Source organism: Bufo bufo, chromosome 3, assembly GCF_905171765.1.
Source record: "Bufo bufo chromosome 3, aBufBuf1.1, whole genome shotgun sequence".
Taxonomy (NCBI): Eukaryota; Metazoa; Chordata; class Amphibia; order Anura; family Bufonidae; genus Bufo; species Bufo bufo.
The window spans coordinates 414,213,253-414,229,234 of NC_053391.1; the positions used below are offsets into that span (position 1 = coordinate 414,213,253).

Here is a 15,982-nt window from a genome sequence, read left to right on the forward strand (position 1 = left end):
TTTTGTATTTGAAGAGACCCTGACGTACCCCTACATTGGAAACCCTCAAAAAGTTATCCCATTTCGGAAACTACACCCCTTAAAGAATATCTTAAGGGGGGTACTGAGCACTTTGACCCCACTAAGCGTTTTACGGAATTTGAAAACACTTGGCTGTGAAAATGAAAAGTTTTATTTCTTCCAATAAAATGTTGCTTTAGCCCCAATTTTTTTATTTTCACAAGGGGTAACAGGAGAAAAATCACCCCATAATTTGTTACCCATTTTATCCTGAATACAGCAACACCCCATATGTGGTGGTGAACTGCTGTGGGGGCACTCAGCAGGACTCAGAACGGAAGGAGCGCCATATGGCTTTTACAGTGCAGATTTTGATGGATTGGTTTATGGGCGCCATTGGTTTTGATTTTTTCGGTTTGTTTGGTACCATTTTGGGTACATAAGACTTTTTGATCCCTTGGTATTAAACTTTTTGTGAAGCAAGGTGAAACAAATGGCTGTTTTGGCATTTTGTGATATTTTTATAGAGCAGGTTGTCACGGACCTGACAACACCGTGAAATCATTTTTGAACAGAATAAAATCATGTTTTAGTGTCTCCAAAGTCTGAGAGCCATATTTTTTTTTATTTTTTGGCCGGTTGTCTTAGCCCTCCTGCACACGACTGTTTTTTCCCCCCGTTTACTGGCCGTTTTTTGCGTTCCGTATACGGAACCATTCATTTCAATGGTTCCGCAAAAAAAACGGAATGTACTCCGTGTGCATTCCGTTTCCCCGTTCCGTTTAAAGATAGAACATGTCCTATTATTGCCCGCAAATCACGTTCCGTGGCTCCATTCAAGTCAATGGGTCCACAAAAAAAGGAACACATACGGAAATGCATCCGTATGTCTTCCATTTCCGTTCCGTTTTTTGCGGAACCATCTATTGAAAATGTTATGCCCAGCCCAATTTTATCTATGTAATTACTGTATACTGTATATGCCATACGGAAAAACGTAACAGAAATGGAAACACAATGGAAACAAAAAACCGAACAACGGATCCGTGAAAAACGGACCGCAAAACACTGAAAAAGCCATACAGTCGTGTGCAGGAGGCCTTAGGCAGGGTATCATATTTGCGGGATGAGATGACGCTTGCTATTACACTTTGTGATGTAAGGTGACAAAAAATAGCTTTTTTGACAGTTTTTTTTTAACAGTGTTCACCTGAGGGGGTTAGGGCATGTGATATTTTTATAGAGCAGGTTTTTACAGACGCGGCGATACCTAATATGTCTACTTTTTTATTTTATTTTTACAATTACATAATAAAAGCATAAAAAAAATTGAAAATCATGTTTTAGTGTCTCCATTGTCTGAGAGCCATAGTTTTTTGTTTTTTTTGGGGCGATTGTCTTAGGTAGGATCTCATTTTTTGCGGGATGAGGTGACTGCTAGATTGGTACTATTATGGGGGGCATACGCCTTTTTGATTGCTTGGTGTTGCATTTTTAGTGATGTAAGGTGACAAAAAAAAGTTTTTTTTAGCACGGTTTTGAATTTTTTGACTGTTCACCTGAGGGGTTGTCATGTGACATTTTTATAGATCCGGTAAATACGAACGCGGCGATACCTAATGTCTCCTTTTCTTTTTTTTCCCTATTTTATTACAATTTTTTTCACTTTATTTTTGGAAAAGGACTTTTTTTCTTTTACTTTAAACTTTGAATTTTTTTGTAAAACTTTATTTTTTTCACTTTATTTTTAGTTCCACTCTGGGACTTCAACTTTTGGGGGTCTGATCCCGTTTACAATGCATTACAATACTACTGAATTGTGATGCATTGGCTGTAAGTGTATTAGGCTACTTTCACACTTGTGGCAGAGTGATCCGGCAGGCAGTTCCGTCGCCGGAACTGCCTGCCGGATCAGGCAATCTGCATGCAAACGGATAGCATTTGTAGACTGATCCGGATGCGGAGCCGTCTTACAAATGCATTGCAAGAACAGATCCGTCTCTCCGGATCCGTTATATATTCTTTTCACATTTTTACCACTCTGCGCAAGGACGGATCCGGCATTGCAGTATTTTTAATGCCGGATCCGGCACTAATACATTTCAATGTAAATTAATGCCATATCCGGCAACTGATCTGGAATTTTGGATGGAGATAATACCACAGTTCAGTGACTGAACTGATTGCATCCTGAACGGATTTCTCTCCATTCAGAATGCATGGGGGAAAAGGGATCAGTTCTTTTCCGGTATTGAGCCCCTAGGACGGAACTCTATGCCGGAAAAGAATAACACTAGTGTGAAAGTACCCTTACACTGTTTTTCACACTAGCGTTTTTCTTTTCCGGCATTGAGTTCCGTCCTAGGGGCTCAATACCGGAAAAGAACTGATCAGTTTTATCCCCATGCATTCTGAATGGAGAGCATTCCGTTCAGGATGCATCAGGTTGTCTTCAGTTCAGTCTTTTTGACTTTTCAGGACGGAGATAATACCACAGCATGCTGCCGTTTTATCTCCGGCCAAAATTCCGGAACACTTGCCGGGATTCCGGATCCGGACACACATTAATGCCAGATCCGGCATTGCGGTCTGCGCATGCTCAGACCGCAAAAAAATGTGAATAAATAAACGCCGGATCCGTTTTTCCGGATGACACCGGAGAGACTGATCCGGCATTTCAATGCAAGACGAATCAGGATCCTCATCCATATGAAAAATGCCATCAGTTTCGGGCTGCCTTCCCTGCCATGGGGTCCCCCTGCTCTTTCCCTCCACACATGGCATAGTGAGGGTATTTTCACCGATGCCTGACAGGAACAGCCTGGCGCTGATCGGGCGGGCACAGCTGGTCGGGAAGGGGTTAAATGAAATGGCGCACAACACCTCACCGCACTGTATGATTGGCAGTTTGTGGAGCTCATGCAGGTAGGGCAGTGTTACTTGGGCAGCTTTATGAGAGGTGCCCACCAGTTTCCTGCACATGACTGCCCTGTCAGGGAGGACGGTTCCCGCGTCCATGGCTGAGGGCAGTAATAACCCGTGTGAATCCCCGGAATGCAGCAGCAAGGACTTCCTCTATAGGATTAGCGCTCCATGAGCAGCCCTGTCACCCTGCCCGGACCCCTCAGCTCTCGGCTACATCTCGTGGTTTGGCCACTCTCTCTCGCCGTCTATCGGTCGCAGCGTGCTGATGTCGCCGTGCGTCATCTCCAGGGCAGCGGAAAATGGCGGAGCCTTTACCGGAGCCCGGACGGTACTTATGTGACAACTGTCCGGCAGACATCAGAGCCCGTGTCCCGGTGAGAGAGCCTCGGCGGGGGGAGAGGAGTTAGTGCGGGGGAGGCAGAGCGGGAGCACAGGCAGCGGCGCTGCACTCGAGGACAATCAGCCCATCATCCTCCTGCTGTACACAGCTGGGGACATGATGGGGCTGCGGGCACCGAGTGCTGCCAGGTCCCTGCACGGCCGGCTCTGCGGCGGTACATGATGCGCTCTGCACTCAGCCGCCAAAGTTTGTAATGTCTGCCTGCTGCTGCCAAGTTGGCCTCGAGCACGGCCATGAACCCGGCGGGGAGCTGCATACCTGCTGCCGTCATTAGGCCGGAGCTCCTGCACCGTGCTCCGTCCCTGCACTATACCACACAGGTCTCCAGGAAAGCTGGGTGACAGCCTGCATAGCACACAGGTCTCCAGGAAAGCTGGGTGACAGCCTGTATACCACTCAGGTCTCCTAGGAGCTGCCACCTGGCTTCCTAAGACTCCTGAATGGCTAAATAATCTGATAAGTTATCTATATGTTCCCGTAGTGAGATATATTCTCCTCAGGAAAGCTGGGTGACAGGCTGTATACCACACAGGTCTCCAGGAAAGCTGGGTGACAGGCTGTATACCACACAGGTCTCCAGGAAAGCTGGGTGACAGGCTGTATACCACACAGTTCTCCTAGGAGCTGCCATAAGACTCCTGAATGGCTAAATAATCTGATAAGTTATCTATATGTTCCCGTAGTGAGATATATTCTCCTCAGGAAAGCTGGGTGACAGGCTGTATACCACACAGGTCTCCAGGAAAGCTGGGTGACAGGCTGTATACCACACAGGTCTCCAGGAAAGCTGGGTGACAGGCTGTATACCACACAGTTCTCCTAGGAGCTGCCATAAGACTCCTGAATGGCTAAATAATCTGATAAGTTATCTATATGTTCCCGTAGTGAGATATATTCTCCTCAGGAAAGCTGGGTGACAGGCTGTATACCACACAGGTCTCCAGGAAAGCTGGGTGACAGGCTGTATACCACACAGGTCTCCAGGAAAGCTGGGTGACAGGCTGTATACCACACAGTTCTCCTAGGAGCTGCCATAAGACTCCTGAATGGGTAAATCATCTGATAACCTCTCTATATGTTCCCGTACTGAGATATGTTCTCCTCAGGAGACCAGGAAAGCTGGGTGACCATCCATGAGAGAGCTGGAAGCCCCTCAGTATTCCCAGGGTAATTCCAATGGAAATATTTTCCACAGAGGATTACCTGTTGTGGATTTTTATCAGACTCTACATGTAGCTTGTGGATTTGCTGTGGAATTCAGCCACGATCAGTTACACGTGGTGAAATCCTATATTACCACAGTGCGGATTTGCTGTGGAATTCAGCCACGATCAGTTACACGTGGTGAAATCCTATATTACCACGGTGCGGATTTGCTGTGGAATTCAGCCACGATCAGTTACACGTGGTGAAATCATATATGACCACGGTGCGGATTTGAAATGTGCACAGTAGGTTCATTTCCATGTGGATTTTATGAAGTGTGAGGATTCTTGGTAAAATCTCTTCCATTTTGCTGGTATTTGCTGCAATACGCTGTGGATTTCATAGCTGCAGTTCTGTGGTGCAGCATCCGTAAGGTATTTGCCCCATGTGAACATACCCTAAGGGCTCATGCTGCGGACCGCATGTGTGGTCCACGGTCCGCACCGCAAAAAAGTAGTGCATGAGCCCTAACTCTTAGAAAACGGAGTACATTCACACAGGGTGGTAATTGACTTCTCCTTACCAACGGTGCCTGATGGAACCTGCAGACTTATGCCCTTTTCACATGGACGAGAATTCCGTGCTCTGAATCTGGACCCATTCACTTCAATGGGGCTGTTCAGATGAGCGGTGATTTTCACGCATCACTTGTGCGTTGCGTGAAAATTGCAGCATGCTCTATATTCAGCGTTTTTCACGCAGCTCTGGCTCCATAGAAGTGAATGGGGCTTCTGTGAGAAACGCATTGCATCCGGAAGTAAGTGCGGGTGCGATGCGTTTTTCACTGATGGTTGCTAGGAGATGTTGTTTGTAAACCTTCAGTTTTTTTATCACGCACGTGAAAAACGCATCAAAACGCATTGCACCCGCGGGGAAAAAACTGAACGCAATCGCAGACAAAACGGACTGAATTTGCTTGCAAAATGGTGCGAGTTTCACTGAACACATCTGGACCTAATCCGTCACGCGCGTGTTAAAGAGGCCTTAGGCTGGGTTCACACGAGCGTGTCCGGATGCGTCCCGGTGTATTGCGCCAAACCTGCGCGAGTAGGAACGCAATTGCAGTCAGTTTTGACTGCGATTGCGTTCCGATGTACAGTTTTTATCGGGCGTGTGTAATGTGTTTTGCACGCGCGTGATAAAAAACCGACTGTGGTACCCAGACCCGAACTTCTTCACAGAAGTTCGGGTTTGGGTTAGTTGTAGAGTAGATTGTATTATTTTCCCTTATAACATGGTTATAAGGGAAAATAATAGCATTCTGAATACAGAATGCTTAGTAGGTGATCAATTGAGGGTTAAAAAAAATAAAATAATTAACTCACCTTCTCCTCTTGATCGCGTAGTTCCCGGTCTCTTCTTCACTTCTTTAATGATGAGCTGTGGACTAAAGGACCTGTGGTGACGTCAGATCACATGGTCCATCACCACGGACCATGTGATAGACATGCAACACATTGACACGGAAATGTCACAAATAGGGCATTCTGTGTGAATAGGGTTTTATGGTATCTCATGGACTTCAGTGTGACATGCACCAGAAGGATGGATTCACACACTGCGGTTTGCAGTCAGAAGCTCTGCTGATGGTACTTCATAGTAAAGTATTGAAGGTACCCTGCAGAGAAAACGGATACTGGAGAGATTTGGTAACACCCCCGTTGCTCCTAGAGGCTCATTTGCATATATTAAACCATAATTCTCAGCAGTGCAGACACATATATGAACATGGGACCAACACAGATGACTTCAGCACCAGAGCGCACATGTAACAGGTCAGCCAGTTCATAGATGCAAAGCTGCTGACAGATGCCCTTTAATGCTGGATTAAGAGGGCAGAATTTCTAGTGATTCTGCATCAGAATCAGGTTTGTCACTACCCTTGCTGCAGATGTTACACTATGCTTTTACCAGGGTGACCTTCACCGTGGAGATTTAAAATCTGCCCCACAGGTCAAAATATGTTGCCCCTTTTTTCTGCAGCATGTGGATGAGATCTGCTAAAATCTTCATTTTCCACGTTCCACTGCAGGAAATGAGCACATATGCCATGTGTGAACATACCCTAAAGGAATGTTAGGGGACTCCCCCCATCTCATTTGTAAGGAGGCTTCTCAGCAGTCCTCTGATGCCAGGTGGTGGGGTGAGATTACTTGGATTTCAACATGCCCAATCCTTTTGTTCTCGGGGAGATAAGCCGCTACCAGAGGTATCTGCCAGCACCTTAAGCTGCAATTACACGAGCCAATAATCGTCTAGATTATCGCGAACGACTGTTCCTGCTAATGGACGTTCCCGACAATCTGCCCATGTAAATGTGCTGCCGATCAGCTGATAAACGAGCGAAACACCAAGCCTGTTTATAACTGGTTAACTTTGGAGAGATCCCAGGAAGGAGAGATTAGCCGGGCTTTTTCACACAGTCATCATAAGGGCTCATGCATACGACCATGTGCTGGCCGTGCCCGTGCTGCATGGGCACCAGCCATGGGGCCACCGCTTGCGGAGCGCAGACTTATTCACTTGAATGGGGTTCGCTATCCGCTCCCGCCAATCCGCACTACTTTTTTGTGGTGCGTAGGCACAGACAGAAAACCCAGACGGACAGACTTGTGCCTCCGTTACGCACCGCATCTCTTGGAATGCGGACCCATTCAAGTCAATGGATCCACATCCGTTATGCGGGTAGCATACGGCCGGTGCCCGTGAATTGCGGACCTGCTGTATGTGGGCCGCAATACGGCAACGGCCATGTTCATGAGTCCTAAGGCTTCAGTTTAGTGCCCATACCACACCTGAGAGTGTGAACTATAAGGTTCTATGGTGATCTAAATTCAATTCATACGAACATAGGGGTAATTTCTTTTGGGTGCTAAAATGCATCCGTCTGAATGCGGCCAAGTTCATATAAAATGATTCTAATATTTGGTATAATTTGAATTGCAGGTTCAGCTCCTTGATGCTGATGGACTAGAACATGAAGTGGATGAAGCAGAAGACGAGTCCCCTGAACAGAGAGCCCGGAGACCCATGAATGCTTTCCTTTTATTCTGTAAGCGCCATCGTTCTCTTGTGCGCCAAGAGCATCCTCGTCTGGATAACCGTGGTGCTACAAAAATATTGGCCGATTGGTGGGCCTATCTGGATCCCAATGAGAAGCAGAAGTACACAGACATGGCGAAGGAGGTTTGTTAACAGATGTTTATGCGTGGTTCTATGTCAGCAATGCCATTCTAGTTTGTTCAACTAGCCTATAACTCTGTTACCTGAGAAACGTGTACGGCTTCAGGATGAAAGGGATCAAGACTTATTTGGATAAAATACCCTCTAATGGTGTCCATTACCTATTTGTAGGAGCCCCAGTGAAAGGGAAAACTGTCCCTGGGTGACTTTTACACAGGCAGAGCTGATCTGAGTCTGCTAAGACCCAGCAGCATTTCTCTGCATGAAAAACACCATAGGGGGAGATTTATCAGAACTGGTGTAAAGGAAAACTGGCTTAGTTGTCCATAGCATTTAGTTTCTGTCTTTAATTTTCCAAAGGAGCTCTGAAAAATAAAAGGTGGAATCTGATTGGTTGCTATGGGCAACTAAACCAGTATTCCTTTACACCAGGTCCGAGAGAGGCTGCTGCATAGCTGCTTCCTCTCATTGAGCCCTATGTAAATGTGAACCTCTTCCGTCTTCTCATCACGGTCCGCACGCGCAGGAGCATTTCTGAGCTACGCCATAATAAATTGCTGCAGATTCAGATCTTGCACCTCCTGCCGTCAAAAGATGTTGGGTAGTTGTTAAAGGGACCAGACTATTATAAAAATAGCAAAGAATCATTACTCTTCATTCTGCCGTTGTTCTGGTCCCCGATGATCTACACTTCGTGAATTCACAGGATAGGCCAGCTCAGCCAATCACTGAAAGCAGTAGGTTTTTATTAAAAATGTTGTGCCATTTGGTTTATGCAGTTTCCATATTTCACAGTACATAGCAGCTGCAGAATAAATCCATCAGAGAGCTGTTCTGATGGCTCATTCTCCAGATCTTCTCTCTCCTACTAGGCTAATTTATCCCTAAATCAAAGTTCAGCTTTGTAAAACAATAGTAAAAAAAAAATGCTCTAAAAATGCTGTTCTGAAGAAATCCTCCAGAAGGTTAAAGAGGACCTTTCACCGATTATTACACTATGAACTAACTATACAGACATGGAGAGCGGTGCCCGGGGATCTCACTGCACTTACTATTATCCCTGGGCGCCGCTCCGTTCTCCCGCTATGCCCTCCGGTATCTCCGCTCACTAAGTTATAGTAGGCGGAGATACCAGTCCCTAAGTTATGGTAGGCGGAGTCTGCCCTAGCGCTGGCCAATCGCAGCGCAGAGCTCACAGCCTGGGAGGTTATTTTCTCCCAGGCTGTGAGCTCTGCAATGCGATTGGCCAGCCCTACAGCAGCACAAGGGCAGACTCCGCCTACCATAACTTAGGGAACGGAGATAGCGGAGGGCATATCAGGAGAACGGAGCGGCACCCGGGGATAATAGTAAGTGCAGTGAGATCCCCGGGCGCCGCTCTACATGTCTGTATAGTTAGTTCATAGTGTCATAATAGGTGAAAGGTCCTCTTTAATAGGTTTTGGGAGAATGAAGGTGATTTCTTAAAACCTAGCCTTTATTCTGTGAAGGTAAACACTAGTGGTAGTTGGGAAGTGCGGGTAACATAAGGGAGCAGGTAACAGCTGTCTTCAGAAGAAGCATGGTTCTATGTGGAACAGCTGCTGCCATTAGGTTACCTTCCCATGTACCGCTGATGTTTTACTTGCACAGAATAAGGCTAGGGCTACATGGGGTACAACTACACTGCATGACATATTTTATAATGTTAGTCTATGGTGTCACTGCAACACGACAGCGTCGTGATGTCAGCACTGTTCAGCCTTGTGTGTCCCAGTGGTTGGAATGACAGCAAGAGGTACACAGAGGCAAACTTCTACACTGACAGATCATTTGATTAGAAGAATGGCGTATAGTGGTCCATTCTCAGCGCTCTCCCTGTTCTCCTCAGCAGCACTGGGGAGAAGGAGTCCCTCCCCACTGTGCCGCTGCCACCAATGAGAAGACAGAGGGGCGGAGGATGGGAGGGGGCTGTGGCCACTGCGCCACCAATGAAGATAAGTAACTCATTAATACAAATACAGGAGGCGGGTGCCGGCACCCGACCTCTATGACAAGGCGCTGCGATCTGCGGCAGTTAACCCCTCAGGTTCCGCCTCCTGTATTTGTATTAAAAGGTTAGTTATCTTCATTGGTGGCTCAGTGCATTCCTTCCCCCAGTATTAAAAACATTGGTGGCGCACGGTTGCTAGGTGACGCTCGGGATGGGGACCCGATCATTATTATTTCCCCTTATAACATGGTTATAAGGGAAAGTAATAGCATTCTGAATACAGAATGCATAGTACAATAGGGCTGGAGGGGTTAAAAAAAAATAAAAAAATATTTAACTCCCCTTAATCCACTTGTTCGCGCAGCCGGCATCTCTTCTGTCTTTAACTGTGAGCAATAGGACCTTTGATGTCACTACGCTCATCACATGATCCATCACCATGGTGATGGACCATGTGATGAACGCAGTGACGTTATCAAAGGTCCTATTGCTCACAGTTAAAGACAGAAGAGATGCCGGCTGCGCGAACAAGTGGATTAAGGTGAGTTAAAAAAAAAAAAAAAAAATATATATATATATATATATATATATATATATATATATATATATATATATATATATATATATATATATAACAAAAATCGGACTGCACTCCAAGCGACTCTTCAGAAAATGTGTTTTATTCACCCATTTGGTGGCAAAAGCGACGTTTCGGCTCAAGCATGAGCCTTTCTCAAGCATTGGTGAACAGTAAATAGCAGGTATATAAAGGTGTGTCAAATACATACAATCAAACAACATAATTGATGCATTAAAAGTAATACATACATACAATGTACAAATATGTGCAAAAACCGCATAATGGTCATGATTATTAAAGTGACTAGTGCATTTATTTTTTTTAACCCCTCCAGCCCTATTTTACTATGCATTCTGTAGTCAGAATGTATTATTTCCCCTTTATAACATGGTTATAAGGGAAAATAATACAATCTACAGAACACCTAACCCAAGCCCGAACTTCTGTGAAGAAGTTCGGGTTTGGGTACCAAACATGCGCGATTTTTCTCACGCGCGTGCAAAAGGCATTACAATGTTTTGCACCTGCACCTATTCCCGCGACGCCCGTGTGAAACCAGCCTTAGAGGCTGGAGTCTGTGGAAGGCGGCGCAATCACCTTTTTAATGGATTGAGATCCTATTCAGCCTAATAGAGATCTATTAGGGTGAATAAGACAAGGGTTCTAGCCCCTAAGGGGAGAAATGGTAAATAAAAAGTAAAAAAAAAAACGGAAAAAAAACCCACCAAAATATTAAGTATAAATCACCCCCCTCCCAATTTTATATATAAACCATAAATAAATAAACATATTACATATTGCCACGTCCGGAAAGTCCAAACTATTAAAATATAATGAAAAAAATCTCCTATGCGGTGAACGCCGTTGTTTTTCCGTGTCCATTGCGTTTTTTTGCAGATAGGATGCGGACCCATTAATTTCAATGGGTCCGCAAAAAATGCGGACATGACACTATGTGTGTCCGTTCCGTAGCCCTGCAAAAAAGAATAGAACATGTCCTATTCTTTTCCGTTTTAGGCATTGTTACAATGGATCCGCAAAAAAAAAAAAAAAAACGGATTTCAAACGGATCTGCAATTTGCTTTTTTGGTGGGATTCTTTTTTTTTTTTTTTTTTTTTTTTTTTTTTTTGGGGCGTGGTATCTAGTATCACAATATCACAATACTTTTTTTATGGTATCGAAACCGAATCAAAATTTTGGTATCGTGACAACCCTAATACAAACCATCAGAAGGCATTTTCATGCCATTGGGCTACAAGCCCAATCTCCATCCTCCTCAGCGATGAGTCCTGCTTTTGTCTCGGACACAATGATAGACCGAAATTGGTCTGGAGACCAGGTGGGCAATGCCATGAAGAGGACTCCACAAGGGAACATCACACTGGTCCTTCTCCCGGGATTCTGGTGTGGAGTGGCATAATGCACAGTAAGTAGCTGGACCTGTCTACACTAACAGTTGGGTGTAACATTGATTTGGTCGTGAAACCAGTGGTTCAGCCATTTCACAAAGTGTCCCAGGGTCCGTTTTTCAAAAGGACAATGCCAGGCCTCATGTTGCTTGTGCTACTGTGGACAAGTAGCATAGCCTAAACGTGTCACCATGGCTTGCAGTTTCTCTGTACTTGTCTTCCATCTTGCACATCTGGAACGTTATTAGTTGGCAATTGCAAAGGGAGCTGCCTGCAGTGGATCTTGATGATTTGCGCTTCCGAGTGCATTCAGACAGACAGCCATCAATAACCTCATCGATAGCATGCCAAGGCATGTAAGCACATGTATTTCTGTGTGTGGTGCTCCTACTTGATACTGAATAAATCAAGATGTTTTGAATACTTTGTTTCCATTTTTTATAATTTGCATACCATTAGCATGCCTATCAATCCTGTGATTTCCGTATTTCCACGATTTTCCCTTCTTGGTGTTGCAATTTCAGTGTTGGGGAGTGGAATACACTTATGGTTCTTAGTTGTTTGTTTTTAGCGAACTCCAAATATTTTATATTTTTCTTTCCTTTGTAATGTAGAATGTAAATACTGTAATTAGAGATGAGCAAATTTCATATTTTGAAATTCGTTCACGCTTCGTTTGGTGGTAAAAGCAGAATTGCGTTATGGATTCAGTTACCACGGACCATAACGCAATTCTATGACTGAATGCATTCCGTCATAATAGAAGTCTATGGCCTATATAAAGGATCCATCCCGTTTCCGTTATGCAGGAGAGGACTCCCCTGCATAATGGAAACAGGACAAATCCGTTATGCAGGCCGTAGACTTCTATTATGACGGAATGAATAACGGAATGCCTCTAAAGGCATTCCGTTATGCATTCAGTCATAGAATTGCGTTATGGTCCGTGGTAACGAAATCCATAACGCAATTCACCTTTTACCACCAAACGAAGTGTGAACGAATTTCATAACATGAAATTCGCTCCTCTCTAACTGTAATATATTGCAGACGACTACTTGCCCAGAGTGCAGACAATTATGACATGTCTTAAAGGGGTTGTCTGGGTTCAGAGCTGAACCCGGACATACCTCCATTTTTACCCTGGCAGCCCCCCGACAGTGTGTTATGATAAACAAAAGAGCCCGTACCCTGCGCTATTTAGCGCAGTGCAAGGGAGCGCATCGGAGCATGAGATACACTGATGCTAGCCTCAGGGGTGCTGCCTGGGTGAAAATAAGGGTATGTCCGGGTTCAGCTCTGAATCCGGACAACCCCTTTAAACTACCTGTCATCAGAATACCTCTGTAAAAAAAAAATCTTTTTATTTTGGACTGGTCCTTATTGTTTTGTTTTAAAATTGTTTTTATTGTTTTTACAACATAAAGATCATACAATTATTGATATGCCCTAAGAGGGCGCCAATGAGGAAAATACAGTTGATACCGTACAATCAGGCTGGTAACAGTCAAATTATAAAAAATTATTAGATTTAAAGTAATAAAGGAAAAGGGGGAGGGAGGAAGGAAGGTCGGAGGGAGAGAAGGGGAGGGGGTAATGGCACCATTTTTGATGCAAAATGCTCTTTCTAGGGTATGGATAATTAATTAGACACTATCAAACGTGTTCACGAACAATATATTTAAAGTTATCATTTCGTAAATCCCCTAAAATCTTTCCAAGGTCTCCAAATTGCCTCAAATCTGTGTGGTGTTCGGGCCTCCCAGTGTGCCATCTGTTCAAGGCGAAACAATTGGTCACATCTTTGAATCCAATGTTTTAGTGGGGGTGTCTCCACTTTTTTCCAGTATACAGCAATGAGTAATCTGGCTGCTGCCAATAAAATTTGACCCAGTTTTTGTGTGTCTCTAGAGCATCCGAGACCCCCGAACACCCCGAAAAGGCACATTTTTGCAGAGATCGGAAAACTAACTTTGCACACATCTGAAATGACTTTACATATCTTTTGCCAGTAAGAAGCAATTTTAGAGCAGCTCCACCATATTTTTTCTCACTAATTTGGGACGTATTTGGATTTGTATGTAGATTATATAGTTGGCTGTAATATTTGCAGAACTGTTCAGCAATTAATTCAGTTTTATAGACAGCTTGTGAGTTCTGAGGTTTTATATGGGAAATATATGATGCAATTTTCCGTTTTTTAACTTGAGACATGAGGACCTTGGTGGCTTTGTTTCCGTGCGCATAATTTTTATATTGAGTGGACAGAAACAGTTTTGCAGTATTGGCGTTTAATATATTTTTTAATTCTGATCTGAGGGTGTCCAGGTGTGCCAAAGTATTTTCGTTCAAAGAACGCCTATGTTGAGTCTCCAGCTTGGAGATATCTGAAGTGAGTTCCTCTATTTTCTTTATTTTCATTTTTTTGATATGCGCACCTAAGGCAATCAAGTGGCCTCTCATAACAGTCTTGTGGGCGTCCCACAACACCGCTGGAGATATATTAGCTGAATCATTCAAGGTGAAATATTCCTCTAACAGACCTGCTAATTTAGGGATATTAGAGCTATTCAGCAACGTTTCATTTAACCTCCATCTATATTCCGTTTTGGGCATATTGGGAATAGAACACGTGAGGAGGACTGGGGCATGGTCTGACAGAAGAATACTCCCAATCCTGGACGATGCACAATATTGGAGTGCTTGAGTACTAAGGAAGATGTAGTCTAACCTCTGGTAAGAGGAGTGTGCAGAAGAGAAATAGGTATAGTCTTTCTCATTTGAATGCATAGCCCTTGGACTGGTCCTTAATAACATTGCTCATGAAATCTTTCTGAGGCAGCTGCTGCCAAGGCTCATGGTGAAGCTATATCCCCGACTTCAGTGTCTCCCCTTCTATCCTGTGCAGCCCCTACATATGGTGGTGTAGGACACGTGACAGAGCTGCTTGTCCTTATTGGACAGCCCTTTTTATATGGTTGGTAAATGATTGACTACATGAAGCTTTCTCCTGGGATAATCACAGTTTATTTGTGGCAATTGGTGGCCGATTATGGAGAATGAACATTGGTATGAACGCCCCTCTCTGATTATAGGCCTGTGTAAAAGTGCCGTAGATCAACTGATGGACAAGCAAAATGCTCGTTCATCGAGGGAAATGATGGTCCATGAGGAGACCTCAATCATAGTTTCTGGGAAGCAGATGGTGCTCTGTGAACAGAGATCGGTTGCCCAGAAAAAAAGGAATCTGTATGAGGACAAATGATTGGAATAGCCTTAGCTCGCCCCCGTATAGTGGAGGAGATTGCTGCATGTAACTCTTTGCTCCACTGATAAGTGGCCAGTTATTGGGAAGAAATGGCCTCTTTTCAATAATTGCATGCTCGTCTGGTGTGTGTGAATGGTGACGTCTAGTCAGGAGAACCTATACCCAGCACATAAGATGTTGAACCCACTGTCCACCAACTCCTACCGCTGGAGGAATCAAGAATATGGGATGTTTGATTTCACAATGCCCCAACCTTTGCTCCCCAGGATAGAAGTGATTCCATTGCGTCTGGCACCTGCATATCCCACCTCTCCAATCCACTCATGTCTACTTATTGGAGAGATGGCTATTGACATCCGTTACATCTATATTGCCGGCATTATGAGTCATTTTACTTTACTTCCTTTTTATTTCTTACACTTTGGGGTCCAGTTGAAAAAGGATTAAAAATCATTTACTCCTAAAACCATAAAAAAAACTCCTTGACTTTTTCTATTATTAGTGTTTAGCCTTTCTTTTTTTTTTAGCTAACTTTGCTTCTTGGAAAGCCGTTCCCCAAGTTTACTAAAATGAGCAAAAATGTTGGCAGTGAGACTTTGACTAGTTGAACACTAGGTGGCGCTATGAGAACATGTGAGCCCTGTCTTCAGGCGGAGGCTTTTTTTTTCTCTCACAGAAGCAGAAAGAGAAACTTGATGGCTTATCGTAGCAAAAGGCCGAGGTTCGTAGGCTTCCTTATTTGTATGCTAACCCCATTATTGTTCAGAATGTAAGTGCCTTGACTTCAGTGACTTATCTTGTAAGGGAAGTAAATGTAAATGTGTCCGAATCGGGAACTAGCGTTTGCTTATGGCAGAGTGCAGTGTGACATCTCCGTGTGAAAGAAGCTCTGTATCACACTGTACCGTGCTCACAGCTCTCTCCTTGTCGGCAGGCTTGAATGTGGTCACCCTTTCCAGGCCATAAGGTATAGTTGTACAAATAATGGTGCCTGCTGCATTATCCGAAGATTATCTTTGCTCACGTCACAATAGCAGA

The 15,982-nt window shown here is 44.3% G+C and overlaps 1 protein-coding gene across 6 annotated transcripts in view; it reads left to right on the forward strand.

Moving 5' to 3' along the window:
- The first annotated feature begins 3,032 nt into the window (after nt 1-3,032).
- The window catches only part of BBX (BBX high mobility group box domain containing), a 108,881-nt gene continuing 95,931 nt past the window's right edge, over nt 3,033-15,982 (forward strand). For 2 of the 6 annotated variants that reach the window (XM_040424894.1, XM_040424895.1), the window contains exons 1-2: nt 3,033-3,299; nt 7,478-7,717. In XM_040424894.1, coding sequence (XP_040280828.1) covers nt 3,225-3,299; nt 7,478-7,717 — 315 coding nt within the window. In that variant the 5' untranslated portion in view covers nt 3,033-3,224. Of the gene's footprint in view, nt 3,300-7,477; nt 7,718-15,604; nt 15,714-15,785; nt 15,912-15,982 lie in introns of those variants that run through there. The other 4 variants (XM_040424893.1, XM_040424898.1, XM_040424897.1 and 1 more) reach the window with 4 other exon arrangements.